This window comes from Chenopodium album, chromosome 9 (genome assembly GCF_948465745.1).
Source record: "Chenopodium album chromosome 9, dcCheAlbu1.1, whole genome shotgun sequence".
Classification (NCBI taxonomy): Eukaryota; Viridiplantae; Streptophyta; class Magnoliopsida; order Caryophyllales; family Amaranthaceae; genus Chenopodium; species Chenopodium album.
The window spans coordinates 70,764,795-70,782,509 of NC_137842.1; the positions used below are offsets into that span (position 1 = coordinate 70,764,795).

The following is a 17,715-nucleotide window of genomic DNA, read 5'->3' on the forward strand; positions in this document are numbered from 1 at the left end:
GGTTAGCGTTTTAACCAGTTAAAACAATATTAGAAAAAATCTGAGAGTATTTGGCAAGGTAGCGATTTTAGTAGCAATAGAGGTAGCTTTTCTCAAACGTCAAAAATAGTAGCGTTTAGAAGTAGCGGGTAGCATTTGACAATTTTTTTATTACTTTTTAAACATTATTTATATGAATTTTTGATATATTTTAGAATAGCAACCGCTACTTTTACCAAGCACTCATACTATCAACCGTTACTTTGACAGCTAACCTCTACCCATTACTAATTGACCGTTACTCGCTACCTTAACAGTTACCCGCTACTCAACCGCTAAAGCTACCCGCTACCGCTACTTTTGTCAAACAGGACCTAATTCAATAAAGAGTACTATGTACTACTTGCTTGGTTTTGTAATCGAGTGCATCATTTTAATCGGCATATATGTCAAATTAGATAGTTATAGACTTTGTTCACTTCACTGTAATTAAATAATACGGAATATTAAATATAATTTCAGTTTAGTAAACATAATTTTAATTCAGCAAAATTCAGTAACTTTAAAGAAAAAATATAATAGAAAATCATTAAAAATAATTTAGTTCAATAAAAATAATTTCATTTCAACAAAAAATTAAAGTGAAGTGAACGGGTGTCTTACTTGTACTTTGTATTAATTATAATAAAATAATCAAAATAAAAATTAACACGGAGTAATATACTTACTTTATAAAGCACGCATTGTAGAAAGTTAAAATGATGCACTTAAAAAAATTCAAAATGCTTAAGGTAAGAATGTGAACATGGATGCAGATGTCAATTAGATTAATTATTTAAAGTCTTAAAGGTGATATCCAAGACATGAGATTAAATCGTTCCATATTGTATAAGACTATAGATAAAATGAAGACCAAGAGTATATGCACTAATAATCTAATTATAAACCATGAAAAGAAGTATGCAAGAAAGGCAATGGCAAAATTAAATACAAATTGTTTACATGTTTACAAGTTATACAAGAAGACATAGGATTAAATAGATTACAACAAAAGATTTCGCATTTAATCATCAATCATTTCCTAAGAGAGCACAAAATAAAGTTAACCAAAATTACACCCCACTATAATTTTATGATCTTCAATGATGAGCAACCTCCTTAGCTCCTTCAGCAATAAAAGGATCGGCACCCATGTTAGAAGGAGGGAAGAACACAGGAGGCATGGAATTAACATTAACATTCATAGGATAGACGCGGTACTCTATATCCAACTCTCTGAAGATCTTTACACATTCTTCTATCAATTGAGCGCGTCTTACCCATCTTTCTCCCATGTCTTGATGGTTCATTCTGTGTGTCACCCATACTGCTATCCTCAACATGTATAGATTTTCCGCGTCTTTCACAACTATCATTGGGTCTGGATACCAATGTTCCTTCTTGTTCACAATGTAGCTGCACAAAAAATTATAAGAATAATTAGCATACTTTGTATAACTACAAAAACAAATTTAATTTAGCTTCGATAACAAATTTTATTTACCTAGTTATTCTTTGTCGAATAAGTGTAACTTTCTCTGGAGGAGTAGCAACATGAAGGCAGAATTCGACAGCATCTCCCATATCAGGGCTACGATAGTAGTTATGAATGGGCTTCGATATAAGAATGTAGTTCGGATACATAATCTTTTGGTTGTCGTATCTTAAGAAAACTGTGGTTAAAATGTTCATTTCTTCCACAACCATCTGCAAATGAGGAAATCGAAGTTGATTAAAAAAAATTAATGTATTGTAGACATGAATATTAAGCAAGTTTGATATATTTCTAGTGTTTATTTATACCTGAACTCCATCGATTTCACAACGATCACCAACATCGAAGGGGTGTATAACAAACAAGAAGATGATGGACTCAAAGACATTCTTACAAGTGTTACCAAAAACAAAAGCCACAACAACAAGTTGAGAGCTTAGGAATAAGATGGACTTTGAAGGTATGATGTTAAGCACGATTACAGCAATCAGAATTATGATTACGCTCACTAAAACATCCACCATCTTGTGTAGCTTGTTAACCGCTGTTTTCGTGTCACTAAGAGTTAAAGCCAGAGCTCTTCGTTCACGAAATGCATTAACCTGTGAATGAAGTTGATTGTAAGAAGATACGATGAAATTTAATCGTCACAAAACTTTAAGCAATTGATAACAAGCTAAGGCCTATGGGTTTTATTAGTGAGTGTTCTTACCACCCAATTCTTCAATGCCGACTTGCTTATTCTTCCAGCTTCAGAAGCTCCTTCAAAAAGACTCATTGTTTTAAATGCCTCGTCTTCTTGCATGAATCGCATAAGGTCATTCAAATATATGTACCTGAAATTACATTCATATACAGGTAAGATTTTAACCAACTAAACTAAGCTACTGTATATTGATGTGGACTACATCAAGGAACTATTTAGTTCGTGATTTTGTTAAAGGGGGAACTAATTAATAAAGGAAACAAGTAATGAGGAACCAATTAATGTAGAGAAAATGTAAAGAACACTAGAAATTTTAAGCAACTTCTTATATGTGGTACTTACCTAGACCTTGGTCTAGCAACATTGCGAAATATTTTCTTTGCTGCAGCTTTAGCCTCAACCTCGCTCCTAATTTGTGTCGTGGACTCGTCTTCATGAGTCGTATTAGTATTCTCTATACGTTCATCTAATGTAGTCAAAAACCCGTGTCTTACAATTCTTATCAATCGTTTCATATTCCAAGCAGAGACATTTTTTTGGTTTAGCCTATGCAACCGATCAATTGGTATACCTTCGTCATGATACTTCCTACCAATTGGCCCTGAAAGGCCTACACTTTGTCTCACAGGACTCTTGATGGGTTGCGACACGGTCCCTGTCCCGAGAGTCTTACTGTTCTGGCTATATAGATGCTGCAAACCTACGGTTGCACTCTTACTTCTTTCGAGAACAGATGATTTAAGGTCAATTGGAATATTGATGCCGGCATTTTGTAGCATTTGTACCTCGGCCAATGCCCTCTCCTCTTCTTCTCGAGCACTTCTTAAGTCGAACAAAGGAGGGGCTGAAAGTGTCTCGATCACAAATTGATTGAACAATGACTCTTGAATCCTATCAAAGAACGCGTTCACATGGAACGTCGATGCACAAACCTTAACCATTAAGGTCTTTAACAGCCATAGAACAGCACCCCCTTCACATATGACCAAGAGTTTTGTGACAGTCTTAAGAGGCTTAGTCGTAGCTCGAGTTGCAACTTTATTGTCAAAAATGCAATGCCAAGTTAAGATAAGAAGTCCTAACCAGATAACATTTTGGACCGCCTTCTTCAAACCATATACAAAGTACAAAACCCGCTTTCTAAGCAAGAAATTCCTCTCAATGAAGAACACAAGAACTTTAATCACCCAACCCGAAACCAACCTCCCGGAAATGAGTGAAAACCCAAAAACTTCCCATTTCCACAACTTTAGCCTCCATATAGATTTATGCCTTAAACCAGGAATAACAAGGCTACAAACTAAAGAACCTATCAAAATAACAAGGCTCACCCATTCAAGAATTAGTATGGTACTAATTTGTCCCCTTTTGTACTCCTCTGGAAGGTCATCCTCCAAGAAAGGATCCTCCTCCTCCTCATCACCAATCGACGATTTCCCAAGCAAACCCGACTTATTATTATCATTGTTGTGGTTGTTGCTGTTGCTGTTGTTCAAGATTTGGCCCGACTTTGGTATAACCCCTGACGCGGACCTTTGATCAAATGGAGTAGGAGGAGGATCCATAAGCCTAGACCTCGTCTTAGCTATGGAAACCGTACTACTCATCTTCCTCGACGAAGAATTTGATGTACACCTTATAACCTCATTCAAATCATCCCCTCGATCATGATTACTACTACTGTTAGCATTGTTCATCATCATCTCCCTCTCCTTTAAGTTAGTATTGTTAGAATTGTTGTTCGAATTTCTAGATCTCCTCCTATGAACACTCACCCCACCACCCCCCATAACTCTCGTTGTTGACCCAATTTCTTCATCATAAGCATCATGGTGACTATTATTCCCATGATGATCACCCGCCTTCGAGGAGGAGGCATCATCATCATTGTCGTCGTCGTCATCATCAACCTCAGATGAAGATTGCCTTATCATATTCGGGTGGTTGTCCGGATTAAACGACTCTTGGAACGAAACACGTGTCTCCCTCGACGCAGCATCCATGTTATTATTGCTACTAATACTATTGCTACGGGTGTTCAACATTGGGGTTAACTTATTTCCATTACCATTAACAATATCCGGACTTTGAATATCGCTTCGATAACTCAAACTCTGCCTCGATAAACAATCAGGAGGCAAAGGTGGCAAACCTTGTAATACTTGTCGTCGAATACTATGATTTTCATGATGTGAATTCATATATTGTTGTTGTTGTTGTTGTTGCAATTGTTGTTGGTGTTGTTGTTGTTGTTGGCGTCTTAGATGATCATCTTCCATGTCTACCTCATCTATGTCGATATTTACGGACAATTCGCCGGACATGTTATGTCGTCGTTGTAGGCCTTGTAGCTCTTGTTCTTGCTCCAAGAACTTACCTATCAATGAATCCGAAGGCGACAACGTGGGGTCGTCCACGGCTGCTTGTCTGAAGGAGAATTCTGCCATGGTGGAAAAGGGAGGACGTCCAATTTTATTCTCTTCACCTTCCTTATGATACAAAGAGGTAATATTACCATTATTAAAAGTTGTATTGCTTTGTATAATGTCGTCTGAAGAGTCGATTTTGACGATGACTTGGTGGTCACCTGGAGGGGTAGAGGTCATAGGATGATGGCCTGAACAATCATCGTGTTCGTCGTGGCGGTGATGATGATGATGATGAGGAGGAGGAGGGAGGATGGGGTGAGGTTCACCAATGGAGGGAGAAGAAGAAGAGGAGAAGATGCTTTGACAGCTATGGCGTTTGAAAGGGAAGGATATTGATTTTCTCAAGGAAAACTCCATTTTTAGAAAACAAATTCTATACCTATAATTACAACAAAATACAAGTGGGTTAAAATTTCAAAGGACAGGTAAGATAGATTGTGTTTGCTAAATTTGGGGAAAATATAGTTGAAATTAAAAAAGAATTAGGAATTTAGGAGTTTTTATTTTTGTATTTGGGATGTTTGTAATATAACTTGTGGTTGGGGAAATGTGGTTGTAGGCTGATTTTATGTTTATGTAAAGAAATGCATGAGATTCTTGAGTTTTCTGGGTTAATAAGAAAGGGAATTAAGAGATAATCTAAGAGATGTGTATATATAATAATAGTTTAATTACTTTTTTGTACCAATACTTATTTTAAATTATTTTAACATAATAAGAATTAGCTGTATAATTTGCACCAAAAAAAGAAGAAATTAGCAGTAAATGAATAAATTACTGAAGAACAAAATCAACCAGCTAGGTAGCTAGCATTGGTAATTTGAAACTGATACCAGAATTAACGCTTATCTCATTGTTATTTCACACCTTTTTTTTTTGTTTTTTAATAAGCAAATCAAGTTCTTTATTTTTCCGTGTTACGTTTACATATGATTATAGGTAGATCAATTTACAGCTTGACCAACATTACTAGATACAAAAGCAGAGGTTATGTGGAATGAATTGAATACAACTAGGTACATTCTAATTTTTATTTTAAAGGTTTTGTACTACCTCCATTTCATATTATTTGTAACGATTTGATATATAGTGGAAAAGTAATATGTCTAATCGTTGCAAATAATATGAAACGGATGTAGTATTTGAATTACTCGTAAAAATTAACGTGAGAAGAAGGATGTACGGCTAAAAGCACAGTGTACATGTGAAAGACAGAGGAAATAGTTGGCGGGCTGAGAAAGGTACTAACGGTTTTTTGGTGAATCATTGTTTTTCATTTATTTGGCGGGAAAAAGCAGGGGGTGTTGAACAGAACATGACATATCACGTGAATCTGTAGTTGACCTTGACAAGGAGCTGCAAGAAAGACGGTGACAACCTAGATTTTCTTCGGAGTTATTTTTCATCTTAGAAAAAACAGGCACGGCTCATGTGACTATGAAATCAATGTTATACTTTCTCCATACTGAGAGAAAAAAGAAAATATGTACAAATAAGAAAAAGTTGCAATATTTGTAAAACTTCCTAGAATTATAAAAGGAGGAAGCATATTATTACAAATTAAGTATTTAGGTGTACGGATATTAGTGGTTTGAGCTGAGCTGAGCCGAGCCGAGATCAACCTTTGGTTGCAATTCTCGCCAAGCTTAGCTCATATTACTTGCATTGAGCTTCTATACCAGAGTCTTTTGCTTTCAAGAATTTGATTGTCAGGTTCAACTTACCTCTAAACTACGCTAATCTTAAAAGAATTATAGTAAGATGATTTAACACAAATTAGGATAACGTTGGGCTACAATAAACTGCTCCGTACACCCATGCCACTTATTATTCATTTGAGTCATTCCACAGCAAAGAATTAGTCTGCTTCATAATCTATGAGTCGCACATTGTGTTCAGATTCGATGTATGTACAATATATAACGAGTATCATATACAGAATAACTAAATGTTGAAAGTTAAAAACAGAAAACTGGAATAACTGTCTTTAATAGAAAATTTCAGTAATTTGTCATTTCTTCATCTGGCCGTAGAAGGTTTTAACAAAGTTACAAAAAACTAACTCATCATGCCCCTTCTCTATGGATGCAGATTGTAGACGGGGGACAAACGCAGTAGTGTGGGCAATAGTATAAAGAATATGGTTTACTTCTTAAGTGACATAAAAGCAAACCTGTAGTAGTTGTATATGCCGTATTGACAAATCACTGTACACTATAAAGATGGGCAAAAAGCATATGCAGAATGACCTAGACAATTAGAAATTAGTACAGAGGAGTTAACACTCAATGCAGCAGAAAACCTTGCTGTGATTTAGTGATGACCTCTTCTGAGAGCTGAGAAGAATCCACCACCACCATGTTTGTCTTTCTGACCTTCGGCACTTGCAACCTGTTCCAATACAGCCAATTTAGACAGGAGAGTCCAAAAAAAATAAACGTACACTAGCAACCTCTAACAGCATCAATGCACTTGTAGTCCGAGTTTTCCCATATTCAACATTACTGGCATCAGAACTCTTTTGCATTTTCCTCTCTTCTTTTCCCTCATCTCCTTTTCCTTTTCTAAACACAGCCTCTAAACTAACTTTTTGCCATATGTTAAGAAAAATAATTTTTTTTTTATAGTAAATAAGAAATTATGATCCAGATTCAGTCCTACCCAATCAATTGCAAGGATTAATAGATATAGCATGACTATGAGCGGTCTTTCAAGTGAAAACATTAAAGAAATTTCAAGTGCAAAAGTGCAGCTATACTTTATCAATTGCTACGAGAAATTAATTCTACCTCTTTGGCTATTTGCTGCAGAATTGGTATGATCTCAGAAAAGTCAGGTCTTGTCCGAGGATCTTGCTGCCAGCATCTTTCAAGCAGCTCGACAAGTTTGGGATGACAGTTCTTTGGCATAGTTGGTCTTAAGCCCTGATCAAAATTAACAGACAACCTTAACCAGGTTTTCCAACTTCTAAAAGTTGTAAGAAACTAAATACTTAGAAAAGCAGAGGATTGGACAAGGAAAAAAAAAAAACAATGGTGTGGCATATCAGAAAACTTTTACTCCTATTACTTCCTAAGCCCAGTAGTCGCACCATGCAAACCTTATTGTATGCTTATAATGATGAAAAATTTTATGTTTACCTTCTGAACTACTCCAACAGCTGCTTGTAATGGGGTTAAGTATTCATAAGGAAGCTGCGGAAAAAACATTGTTAAATTTCACTCAAGCAAGAAAATGAACAAGCTGTAGTGTTTTATAATTCAACAAAAACAAGCAGCAGAAATAAAGAATGCAAACCTTCCCTGTCAGTAACTCCCACAGTACAATAGCAAAACTGAAGACATCAGCTTTGTGATCATAAGGCTTGTGTTCAATAACCTTCAATAATATAAGAAGTTAGAACAATGCAAAAATAACAAAAACTGATCAAAAGAAACACGGTTATATCACAAAAAAAAAAAAAAAAAAGAAATTGTGCAGCTAAAATAGAAACAGGAGAAGTACATCATAAGCTTAACATTGGCTAGGATGCAAGAAAAACTTAAAATTTAATCTCTATATATAACGGCACAGTGTCCATACTGTCCAAGACAGAGACAAACCTCTGGAGCCATCCACCGGTAAGTTCCAGTTTCAGCTGTCATAACACCAGTTTGAGCCTTTACTCTTGCCACTCCAAAATCTGCAACTTTTACTACCTGCAGCACAAATATTTTAGTCATAAATTACAGACTAAATAATGCTCACATGCCACAATGAATGCATAAAATTACTCTGAACAAAAGCCAAGTGCAAACCAGTGCAAGTAATAGCAAGTGAAATTACCATAAACTGAACAATTATTACTTATCACGATAAAACTATAGGGCTCAAAAGTACACTTCGTATCACATTAGAACCAGGTCTAGTTAGTAGTTACAACCTCACAACTCACATATAGGTATCATGTATTAAAAGTTTTTTAAAAAAAAAAAAAAATATATATATATATATATATATATATATATATATATATATATATATATATATATATATATATATATATATATATATATTAAATAATACTCTCTGCAAGAATCTACCACAATACTAGCATGACAAAAATAAAATGTCATCATTCATTCTACCCTCTCCCACAAACAAAACTAGGGTTGGGTTAAGGTTCAGGACCATATTACTCCACAATATTATTATCTGCTTAGATTCATTAACCTTGTAATTACTATGCAGATGCATATACTTCAAGGCATAGCACCTTCTGGCTACATGAAACGATCACTAATGGCCCTTATCATGAACCAATGCTAAGTATACATAGCGCTCCAAAGTCAGTATCTTTAACCCTATGCACATCCAAGGTGTCCTCCACAAGCAGCACTTGTAATTGTCGGGCAATCTAGCATTCACTCACTAGATAAACGTATGCCAGACGCCACACCTAGCAAAAGTAGTAGTAAAAAAAGCCATTATTCTTAGAATTTTCCTATTTTAGGCGGACAACGAAGCAAGTGCAACGTGAGTCATGGTCATGCAGTTTTAAAAGTGGTAATTCCGTGGTGGAGGAACAAATAACTCACAAGCAATATAATTCCAGAGCAGAGTTTGCAATTCAAAACATAGCAGCAAAAATGAGAATTGCATGCACATTACAACTCGTACCAAGAAAACTGCTAGAACCACCGCACACAGAAACAGTCAACGGCTATCACAGGGATCCAAACAGCCAAAACAAACACTCCATCAAAATTTCAATCCAGCATATTTAAGAAAAAACCTTAGAGCATAATATTCTGGTGTAAAAATTTCAACTCACAGCAGACCAACACTCTTTTCTTTTATTTTATGCCATTTTTTGAGAAAGCATGCTTTCTACAAGTAAAAATATTCAGATCTTGAATCTTAAATAAGAACACAGCTAGTCGTCCTTAAATTTCATGCACTGTTAATGGGGAACTGCATTTCTGGTTAGGTAGAAGTGTAAAACACTCAAAAACTGATGCTAACTCAGAAAAAATCAGCTGATAAAATAATGGGTACTCGTGATGTCGTGCATATGCATTCGTAATTTCATAGTTCCAGGAGGGACTAGCAAGTTTGGAATTAAGTTAATCAAAGAAAAAAAAAAGTCACAGTAAGCTTATTATAGAGTTACAAACAGTAAAGTCCAGTGTAGTTGGCAGTGTTGGCACAAAATACACTCCTATTAGCAGGTAGCTACTATCAACTTCAAACTAGTATTAAAGCAACAGAAGAAAATTTCAGTTGGGGTGTGTTAAAGTACAAAATAGAACTGGAATAATTAATTATGCAAGAACTACTAAAACCCTAAGTTACAGGATCAAAGAAATTCAATACTAATATTTGCTAGCCGTAATAAGTACACACCAAAGGATCATTACTAATAATATGACTGTAAACATTTGTACTAAATAAAAATTAAAAAAAAAAAAAATATTAAAAAAAAAAAAAAGTAAATACCTCATTTTCATCCATTAAAAGATTGGCAGCCTTCAAATCCCTGTGGATGATATGATTCTGATGCAAATAGTTCATTCCTTTGGAAACATCAATTGCTACTTTCAGCAGAGATGGAAGCTTGAATGTTCCCTTATGCTTGTGCAAATAGTCATAAACACTTCCACCCGACATAAATTCTGAGCATAAAACCAAGGAAAAAGAATATATTCAAGCCTTGACACAAATAAATGAACCACAAGAAAAGTGGATGAAGTACATTAATAAAAGTGAAAAGTACAATTATAGTCAAAAGTTAGAGAGAGAAAGTGGAAAAAAGTACCGGTCATGTGCAAAATTCAAGGGTAATGTATGAAGTATAATGAATAAAATAACAAAAATGAGTGTAGGGTCTTTACATACTATCCAAAAATGAAAACAAGAACAACATTTTGGTTCACCAAAATAGGAAAACAGGAACTATATTATGGGACGGAGGGAGTACAATACATAGCCAATAAGCCACATTTAATATCATTATGATAGTTTATCAGGCAGACCAAGTGATCTGCTACAAACTCTACCGATAATTTTAACCCTCTTTTTACAATGCTAAATATGTACAGCTTTCTATAAGGGAACTAAAGAGCTTCTACAGTACAAAATCCGAGATTTAAGATTACAGAGTAAAGCTCAAGATATGTTCACATGTTACCTGTGACAATGCACAAACTTGGAGGTTTTGTACAAGCACCAATAAACTGAACAACATTTTTATGGCGAACTTTCCTGCAACATGAAACAAAATTCTGCTCAAAAATAGTGAGAAGGAAATCTAGGAAGATAGCCAAAATTAAACACTTCATTTCATCAACAGAACACGCATAGATAACAGAAAACATCTTTAACCAGAGCCAAGTCAAGAATCAATACTAAGTTCAACTATCCAAGGCACCATAGGCTCAGACACCACTACTATTCTTAACAGATTACAAACAAGATATCAGTACTCTAGCAATCAGCAAAACCAGCTAAAAGAACTCCACAAACCGTCATCATTATAAGCAGAAAATGAGATTATACAAGTCTTTAGAAAATGCCGTACATTAAAAGGGAAAACAAGTCAGAAGCACAATCCCAAATACGCAGGAACTTAAGAGCTAAAAATCACCTCATGATATACACTTCCTGACCAAACTCTTTCTGCAAATCTGTATTAAGACGCTCAGGCTTCAAAACCTTAATTGCAACATCCTGACTGCAGTAAGTACCTTTATACCTATACAAATAAATAACAAGTAAGCAACTATAATAGACACAGCACAAAATGAATTATTACAACCAACAAAAAATTATAACTTACAAATCACCATATGATCCAGCAGCAACTTTATTCTCAAATTTCAAAAGTCTAGGATCAATTTCCCAAACATCGGTTCCATCATTTGGTATAGCCACGTACTCATTTGGTATCACCACAAGATCTTCACTAGCTTCATTTGGGGATTGATCTTGCTCATCCATAGGAGATGATGATTGTTGACTGCGCCAAGATGAATTCTGCAAAGCCAAAAAACACCCTGTTGTTAAACAAAGAACAACAAAACAAAAAAGAGTAGTTTTCCACAAACATTAGACAACCCCTTTTTCAGATGATAAAAATACAAGTCTGAGAGCTATGTTCTTCTAAACTGAGAAGAAAATCAGAACTACAATTTGATGAACAGATTTAGAAACTAGAAAATAACCAAGATTGGGTGGTAGACTGGTGGAATTGGTGGTTATTGGGTGAGAAATTTGACATATACAAAGGTCAAGAATTTTCACATACACAAATGTCAAGAATTCCAATGTTCCAAAATAGTCATTGATAGCATGAAGAAGAGTAGTATAGACATGAAGCATGTCACCTTGTCAAGTTATCAACAGCTAGACTAAACAAGATATAAAGAAATATAAAAGCAATACAATTACCTCAATTCTTTTAAGTTCTTTTTCCAAAGCAGACCTGAGCCTCAGTGTCTCCTAAAAAATCGAATACGAAGATGTCAATGTCAAATTTTAAGCTCATTGGAAGAGCATTTCATATAACACATCCCAAAAGATAACGCAGTTCAGCTTGGGTCAAGGTACACAAAGAAAAATGAGTGATGAAGAAGGCAGCCCATGTATTCTAGAATACCATGAGGTATTCATTAAGAGTAATAGTATCATTAATCAAAAGGTTTTATAGTAACGGTAACAAAATTATAATACTAGAAGCAAAATAAACAGGCCTAACACTGCATAATTTATAGCTATTACAGAATGTTAGAGCTTAACATTGCCACATTGGTAACATTCAGTGATAGAATATTAATGTTAGAGGACATGTGGAGGGTTGACAAAAGATTTTCCTATTACAATTGGGTCTACATTAAACCTCTTTCTTTTTGCAACGGTTCTAGATAAAGTAACCTGACCAATTCAAGATGAGGTTCCATGGTGTATGCTGTTTGCAAAAGACATTGTTTTAGTGGATGAAACTAAAGATGGGGTTAATGCCAAATTGGAGCAATGCAGACAGAGGTAAGAGTCTAGAGGGTTTAAGCTAAGTCGGATTAAGACCCAATATTTGCTATGCCAGTTTGGTACTCCGAGGGGAACAAGCGATGATGTGGTGAGTTTGGATGGAAAGGGCTTGACCATGAGTAAATGTTTTAAAAATCTTAGGTCGGTCGAGAAATATGGTGACATTGATCAAGACATGGCCCACAAGATTTGAGTAGCTTAAATGGAGAGCGGACATGGAAGTGTGATTAACCAAATATTGGAAGATAAAAACAACTTCCTTTCCATTCTTTTCCTTTCTTTCCCTTCTCTTCCTCTCCTTTACTAATTTTGAACCAAACAAAGCCTACGGTGACTATATAATGAAATATCAATCACTTTTAAGAGTTTTTATTTTTTGAATTGACAATAAACTTTTTAGATAGCAAACTAAACATATCTATACTGATCAATCAAAAAACGTTCCTATTACATTGCATGTTGCATCCATCACATTACATTCTCCATGAATCTCATTTTATGTCATTCACAATTTCACACAGACACATGTAAAATGATACAAACATTGTTAATGGAGGATCTCACTTTATATCACACATTTCACATTGATATTATCTTTTTCAAACAAGATATAACAATGATTATTAAAAAGATAAGTTTTAGAATAAGAATCCCACCATGAATTTCACACATAAGTCACAACTATTGTGCATATGACAATTTTACAAGAACACTAATCAAGGATTCACATACAAAACAACACAATAAAACCCTCCCCATCCCCTCTTCAAAAAGTGATAAACAAAGATGACTAAATGTCCATAATCAAGGCCAGCTTAACTGTATGAATATAAAGATGTAGATGAAAGTACCTCATACGGCCAACCATCAACAACAAAAACATCTAAAGAGTAACCATCTGTGGTAGAAAAGGCATGTGCTTCCTGAATATTCAACCCAACATCGGCCAGTAGAGATGTTAACTGCAATGATTAGAACACCAAATAACAGACAAACATAAATTTAGAGAAACATATTCCATAGTATAAGCCAATAAAGAAATAATCACACCTGCCACAGTTATTGAGATCACAAAGCAAACAAAAGAAATTATCTAACACCACCATATGTTTTTATGGATAATATAATATTAGTTCTATGATAATGTCTCATTGTGTAACTCAATAATCTTATGCCAGTGCAATTAAACACGTGTAACACCAACCTGACTAAGAAGTTTTGGTTTGTCATCTGTGGAAAAAGTGATCTCGTGCATGGGCCTGCAAAGACATCAACTTGAGTTGTAAGTATCAACGTACAATATGAAAAGGAATGCACAAGGAACAGCAACCACAAGTATAGAAGTGCTAAAGGAGCCATTATGCAATACATGAACTCTACTACACACAATTAGATATCAAATGGGTGAGGAGGATGGCATTATAACATCCTTACAAACTGGATTAATACCATCCAGCAATAGCTTTTCAAGCCCTACATATTAATGGAAAAAAGAAGGGTCCCGGTATGAGTGCCAGAACAAAGAGTCGTCTACTCATCTTAATAGCAGAATCCTTTTAGTCTATCAAGATTTTCTTGATCATATACAGTTGACATCTCCTCCTTTGAGCAAGTGTCATATTAGAGTAGTCTGGATAGAGCCATTTTGCAGATAAGATCAACCTTTCAATGATACTCTGCCTGAAAATTCATTTCGATAACATTGCTCTATAACTAGAAGTGCCTCCCAGAGAACATAGTTTAAAGTCAAGCAGTATCTACACAAAAGAGAGAGAAACTTGAGAGAAGAAATCTCCCCAGAGGATCTCCAAAGGATAATTCCCTAGACATGGAATATATATTCACAAAAGTGTACACAATGAGGTGAAATTACGTCTAGCATTTACCGAAACAGCTTTGAAGTAGCATTTTCATCATCATCGTCTTCCTCATCATCATGTGGTTTGTGTCCTTCAAGTGCAAGGGCCTCGAGATTAGGTGATGAGCCAAATGCAGGTGGTGGATGACTACAAACAAAATTTAAAAAAGGAGTGGAAGTTACATCAGCAACGCAATGAGCAAGATTGACATATTGGAAGGCCTTACTCAATAAAAACATAAAAATACACACCTTTTTCGAATTGAAGGAGAAGATTCTTGATCATTATCTTCTGCATTCCCATCAGAAGTGGTAGCAACCTAATCAGAGCATAATCCATCAATGCATGCAAATTACCAAGGAATAACAGACTCATCAAATTGAATAACCATGGTTTGTACAAATCAGTGAACATAATTCATTCGAGATTCTGAAATTTGAAACTAAAATGCCTATGATGCAATTCATCAATGCAAAATGCTTATGATGCAATTCATCAATGCTTACATTCGTATTACAAAACAACAAAAAACCAATCATGCATAAAAAGCACACGAAATCGGATCTTAATTCTTTAACAACACCACCACCCACTTGATAATAAAATATACATAAACCGTGAAAGATCCTCAAACTTACAATAATAAACTCACTGAAACAGTCGTCAAGGAAAAAATACACGATAATGCTGATCATCTCTAAATTCAACTACAAATTTCTCTAACACCTACAACTAACATCAACCTAAAGTAATCCGGATTCCAAAAACATCTCCACAAAATAGGATACCTAAAATTTCAAATTCCATTCATATGATAATCAAAATTCACACAGTACATTACAGCACCATTAAAATCAATAAAATTACCAAAAAAAAATTGTGAAATTATGCAAACATTAAAACATGAAATTACTCTATAATAAACATAATTAAAATATAAAAAATTGATAACCTGAACTAATCGCACGTCAAATGCAGGTCTATTCGCTGGATCATGAGCAAGATGCAATAATTTTTTGTGCAGTAAAACATCTTCTGCTCTCTCAACATTTACATCCAACGCATATCTACATTTTTTCCACCAAAAATCAAAATCAATAAAAATTCCTCAAAAATCGCACAGAATTAACCAAAAAATACAGAAAAAATAATAATTCAAAATTATAATCATAAACCTAGCAGGAAGACGATGAAAGTGAGCCCAAAGTTCGTCGTCGAAAGAAGGAGGAGAAGATTCTGGATTGTTCGATTCCTTCAACCTTCGAAGAACCTCATTGTAAACCTCGAGTTTCTGGCGTTGCTGCCTAGAATTTTGCGCCGCCGTAGCAGACGCCGACGACGTCGTTTCCGCCGCCGCCGTTGCTGCCGCCCTGCTACTATTGCAACTACTCTCGTTATCTTCCATCACCATTTCCCTTTTCCTCTTTCTCTCTCCTCCGATTTCGCTCTGAAACGTTAGAGAGAGAAAATCGGAAAAAAAGTGAATTAAAAAAACTAAAATTCTCTCTCTTCTTTCTACCCTTTTATATCAATCTTAATTCCTCTTCATAATAGTGATTATATTAAGAAATGATTCAGATTTAGGTGATAATATAAAGAAAACAAAGGAAATAAGTTTTATTTTTTTCCTTTTTTGTTAAGACTTTTTATAATAATGAAAAATAATTAGGATTTTGTTTAATTTTTCTCTCTCTAACAATATGTAATGCTGTTCAAAAAAAAAAGAAAAAAAGGATTTTAACGGTGTCGTAGTGGTGACCCAATCCGATGAAGAGCTGACGTGGATTATGCTTTAGAACTGATCCACTTGAAAAGGCATTAAATTAGCTAAATTTAATTAAGTGTAATTAATTACTATTGAATTATTTTGGTCAATATTTTTTAAAAAATTAAGATAATGTAGTCAAATTTAGGTATGATTAAACAAAAGTTTTTCGCATGTTTCCCTCTTCTTTTACTTAATTGACTACAAGAATTAGGGATTAGAATATTGTAATTTGTGACTAATGGAGTAGAGTCTAAATTAAGCCACGTGAATCCATCTCCTTAACCACAATTGTTTAACAAATATCGAGGTAGGTGATGGTAACTCTTAGGGTTGTTGTCTCTTGATCTCTTGTTTAGGAAAGTATCGCGGTAATTGTGTACGGAGTACAAATTTAGATTAATTATACGGTAGGAGTACCATCTTAAAGTTGTATACTAAGTAGGGAGTATATTGTATAGTTGATTTATTTGTAGAAAAGTATTATATTTTACTCCCTAAATTACATTCCTCTTTCTCTCTATTATGTGAGGAATAAATGCTAAAAAGAGGAATGTAATTTAGAGACGGAGGGAGTATAATAATTAATTACCAACTCATATAGAGTAATCTCTTTCTTATTTCTTCACAATTTTTATGAATTTAATTTTCTCCACAAAATTTCAAAATTGATTGGTCTACACGTGTGACTAATCAATTGACATATGAATGTCATGGAATAGCCACTCCATACTATTTTAGTACTTATAAATTCACATAATACACTATTTTTTAGGAGAAACTTCATAAAATTATGTTTTAGGGTGCATGAATATAAACTTTCTCTGTTATGGCAAGCTAATTAGTCTATTACTATTGCTCACTCGCTTGTTTAATATTAAAAAGACTTTATCGATTGGTTGTTGGTATAGTGATGATTGAGACTATACTTGATAGGGAGGTCTCATGCACCTGCAACAATAATTGGAAGGGGATTGAAACTTAACCACTCAAAAGTGATCCCCGAATTCGAATTAGCCCTAAGATGAACCGGATGAAACCGCAAAAAAAAAAAAAATTATTAAAAAGACTTAGGACCTGTTCACATTTACTGAACTGAGCTGAACTGAACTGATTGAAGCTTAACTGAACTGAGGTAAAATAAATATTTTATGAAAGAGGGAATTAGGAGCTGAACTGACTGAATTGATTAGAGATGAACTTAAATTAATTAAATGTAAACAGGCCCTTATTACGTAATTCATCTTTCAGCTAAAGGACAATTATAATGTTAAATTAATGTGTTTATAATCCAAACACGTTATATATGCAACATAGATAGTCTAAATAATTTTCACGACATCATGCCTTAGTAATATTTTGCTCCATGATAAAACCTAAGCATATGTATGGATAGAAATCACATACAATACATATCA

General features: G+C 34.6%; 2 protein-coding genes across 2 annotated transcripts; both read right to left on the reverse strand.

Annotated features, from left to right (window-relative positions):
- Window positions 1-925: 925 nt before the first annotated feature.
- LOC145560432 (mechanosensitive ion channel protein 6-like) lies at window positions 926-5,250 on the reverse strand. Its single transcript, XM_081621686.1, has 5 exons — window positions 2,562-5,250; window positions 2,226-2,349; window positions 1,822-2,115; window positions 1,523-1,725; window positions 926-1,434 (listed from the first exon to the last, which is right to left on the reverse strand). Exons 1-5 carry the CDS (start codon window positions 5,003-5,005, stop codon window positions 1,119-1,121), a joined length of 3,381 nt encoding a protein of 1,126 aa, XP_081477812.1. The 5' UTR covers window positions 5,006-5,250; the 3' UTR covers window positions 926-1,118.
- A 1,384-nt stretch (window positions 5,251-6,634) lies between these two features.
- On the reverse strand, window positions 6,635-16,226 carry LOC145559117 (serine/threonine-protein kinase STY46-like). The gene is made up of 16 exons (XM_081620536.1): window positions 15,708-16,226; window positions 15,485-15,599; window positions 14,784-14,851; window positions 14,560-14,679; window positions 13,878-13,932; window positions 13,525-13,635; window positions 12,077-12,127; window positions 11,466-11,662; window positions 11,274-11,381; window positions 10,818-10,891; window positions 10,127-10,302; window positions 8,251-8,346; window positions 7,946-8,026; window positions 7,789-7,842; window positions 7,438-7,572; window positions 6,635-7,039 (listed from the first exon to the last, which is right to left on the reverse strand). The coding sequence occupies exons 1-16, from the start codon at window positions 15,941-15,943 to the stop codon at window positions 6,962-6,964; spliced, it is 1,755 nt and encodes a 584-aa protein (XP_081476662.1). The 5' UTR covers window positions 15,944-16,226; the 3' UTR covers window positions 6,635-6,961.
- Between the last annotated feature and the right edge of the window lie 1,489 nt (window positions 16,227-17,715).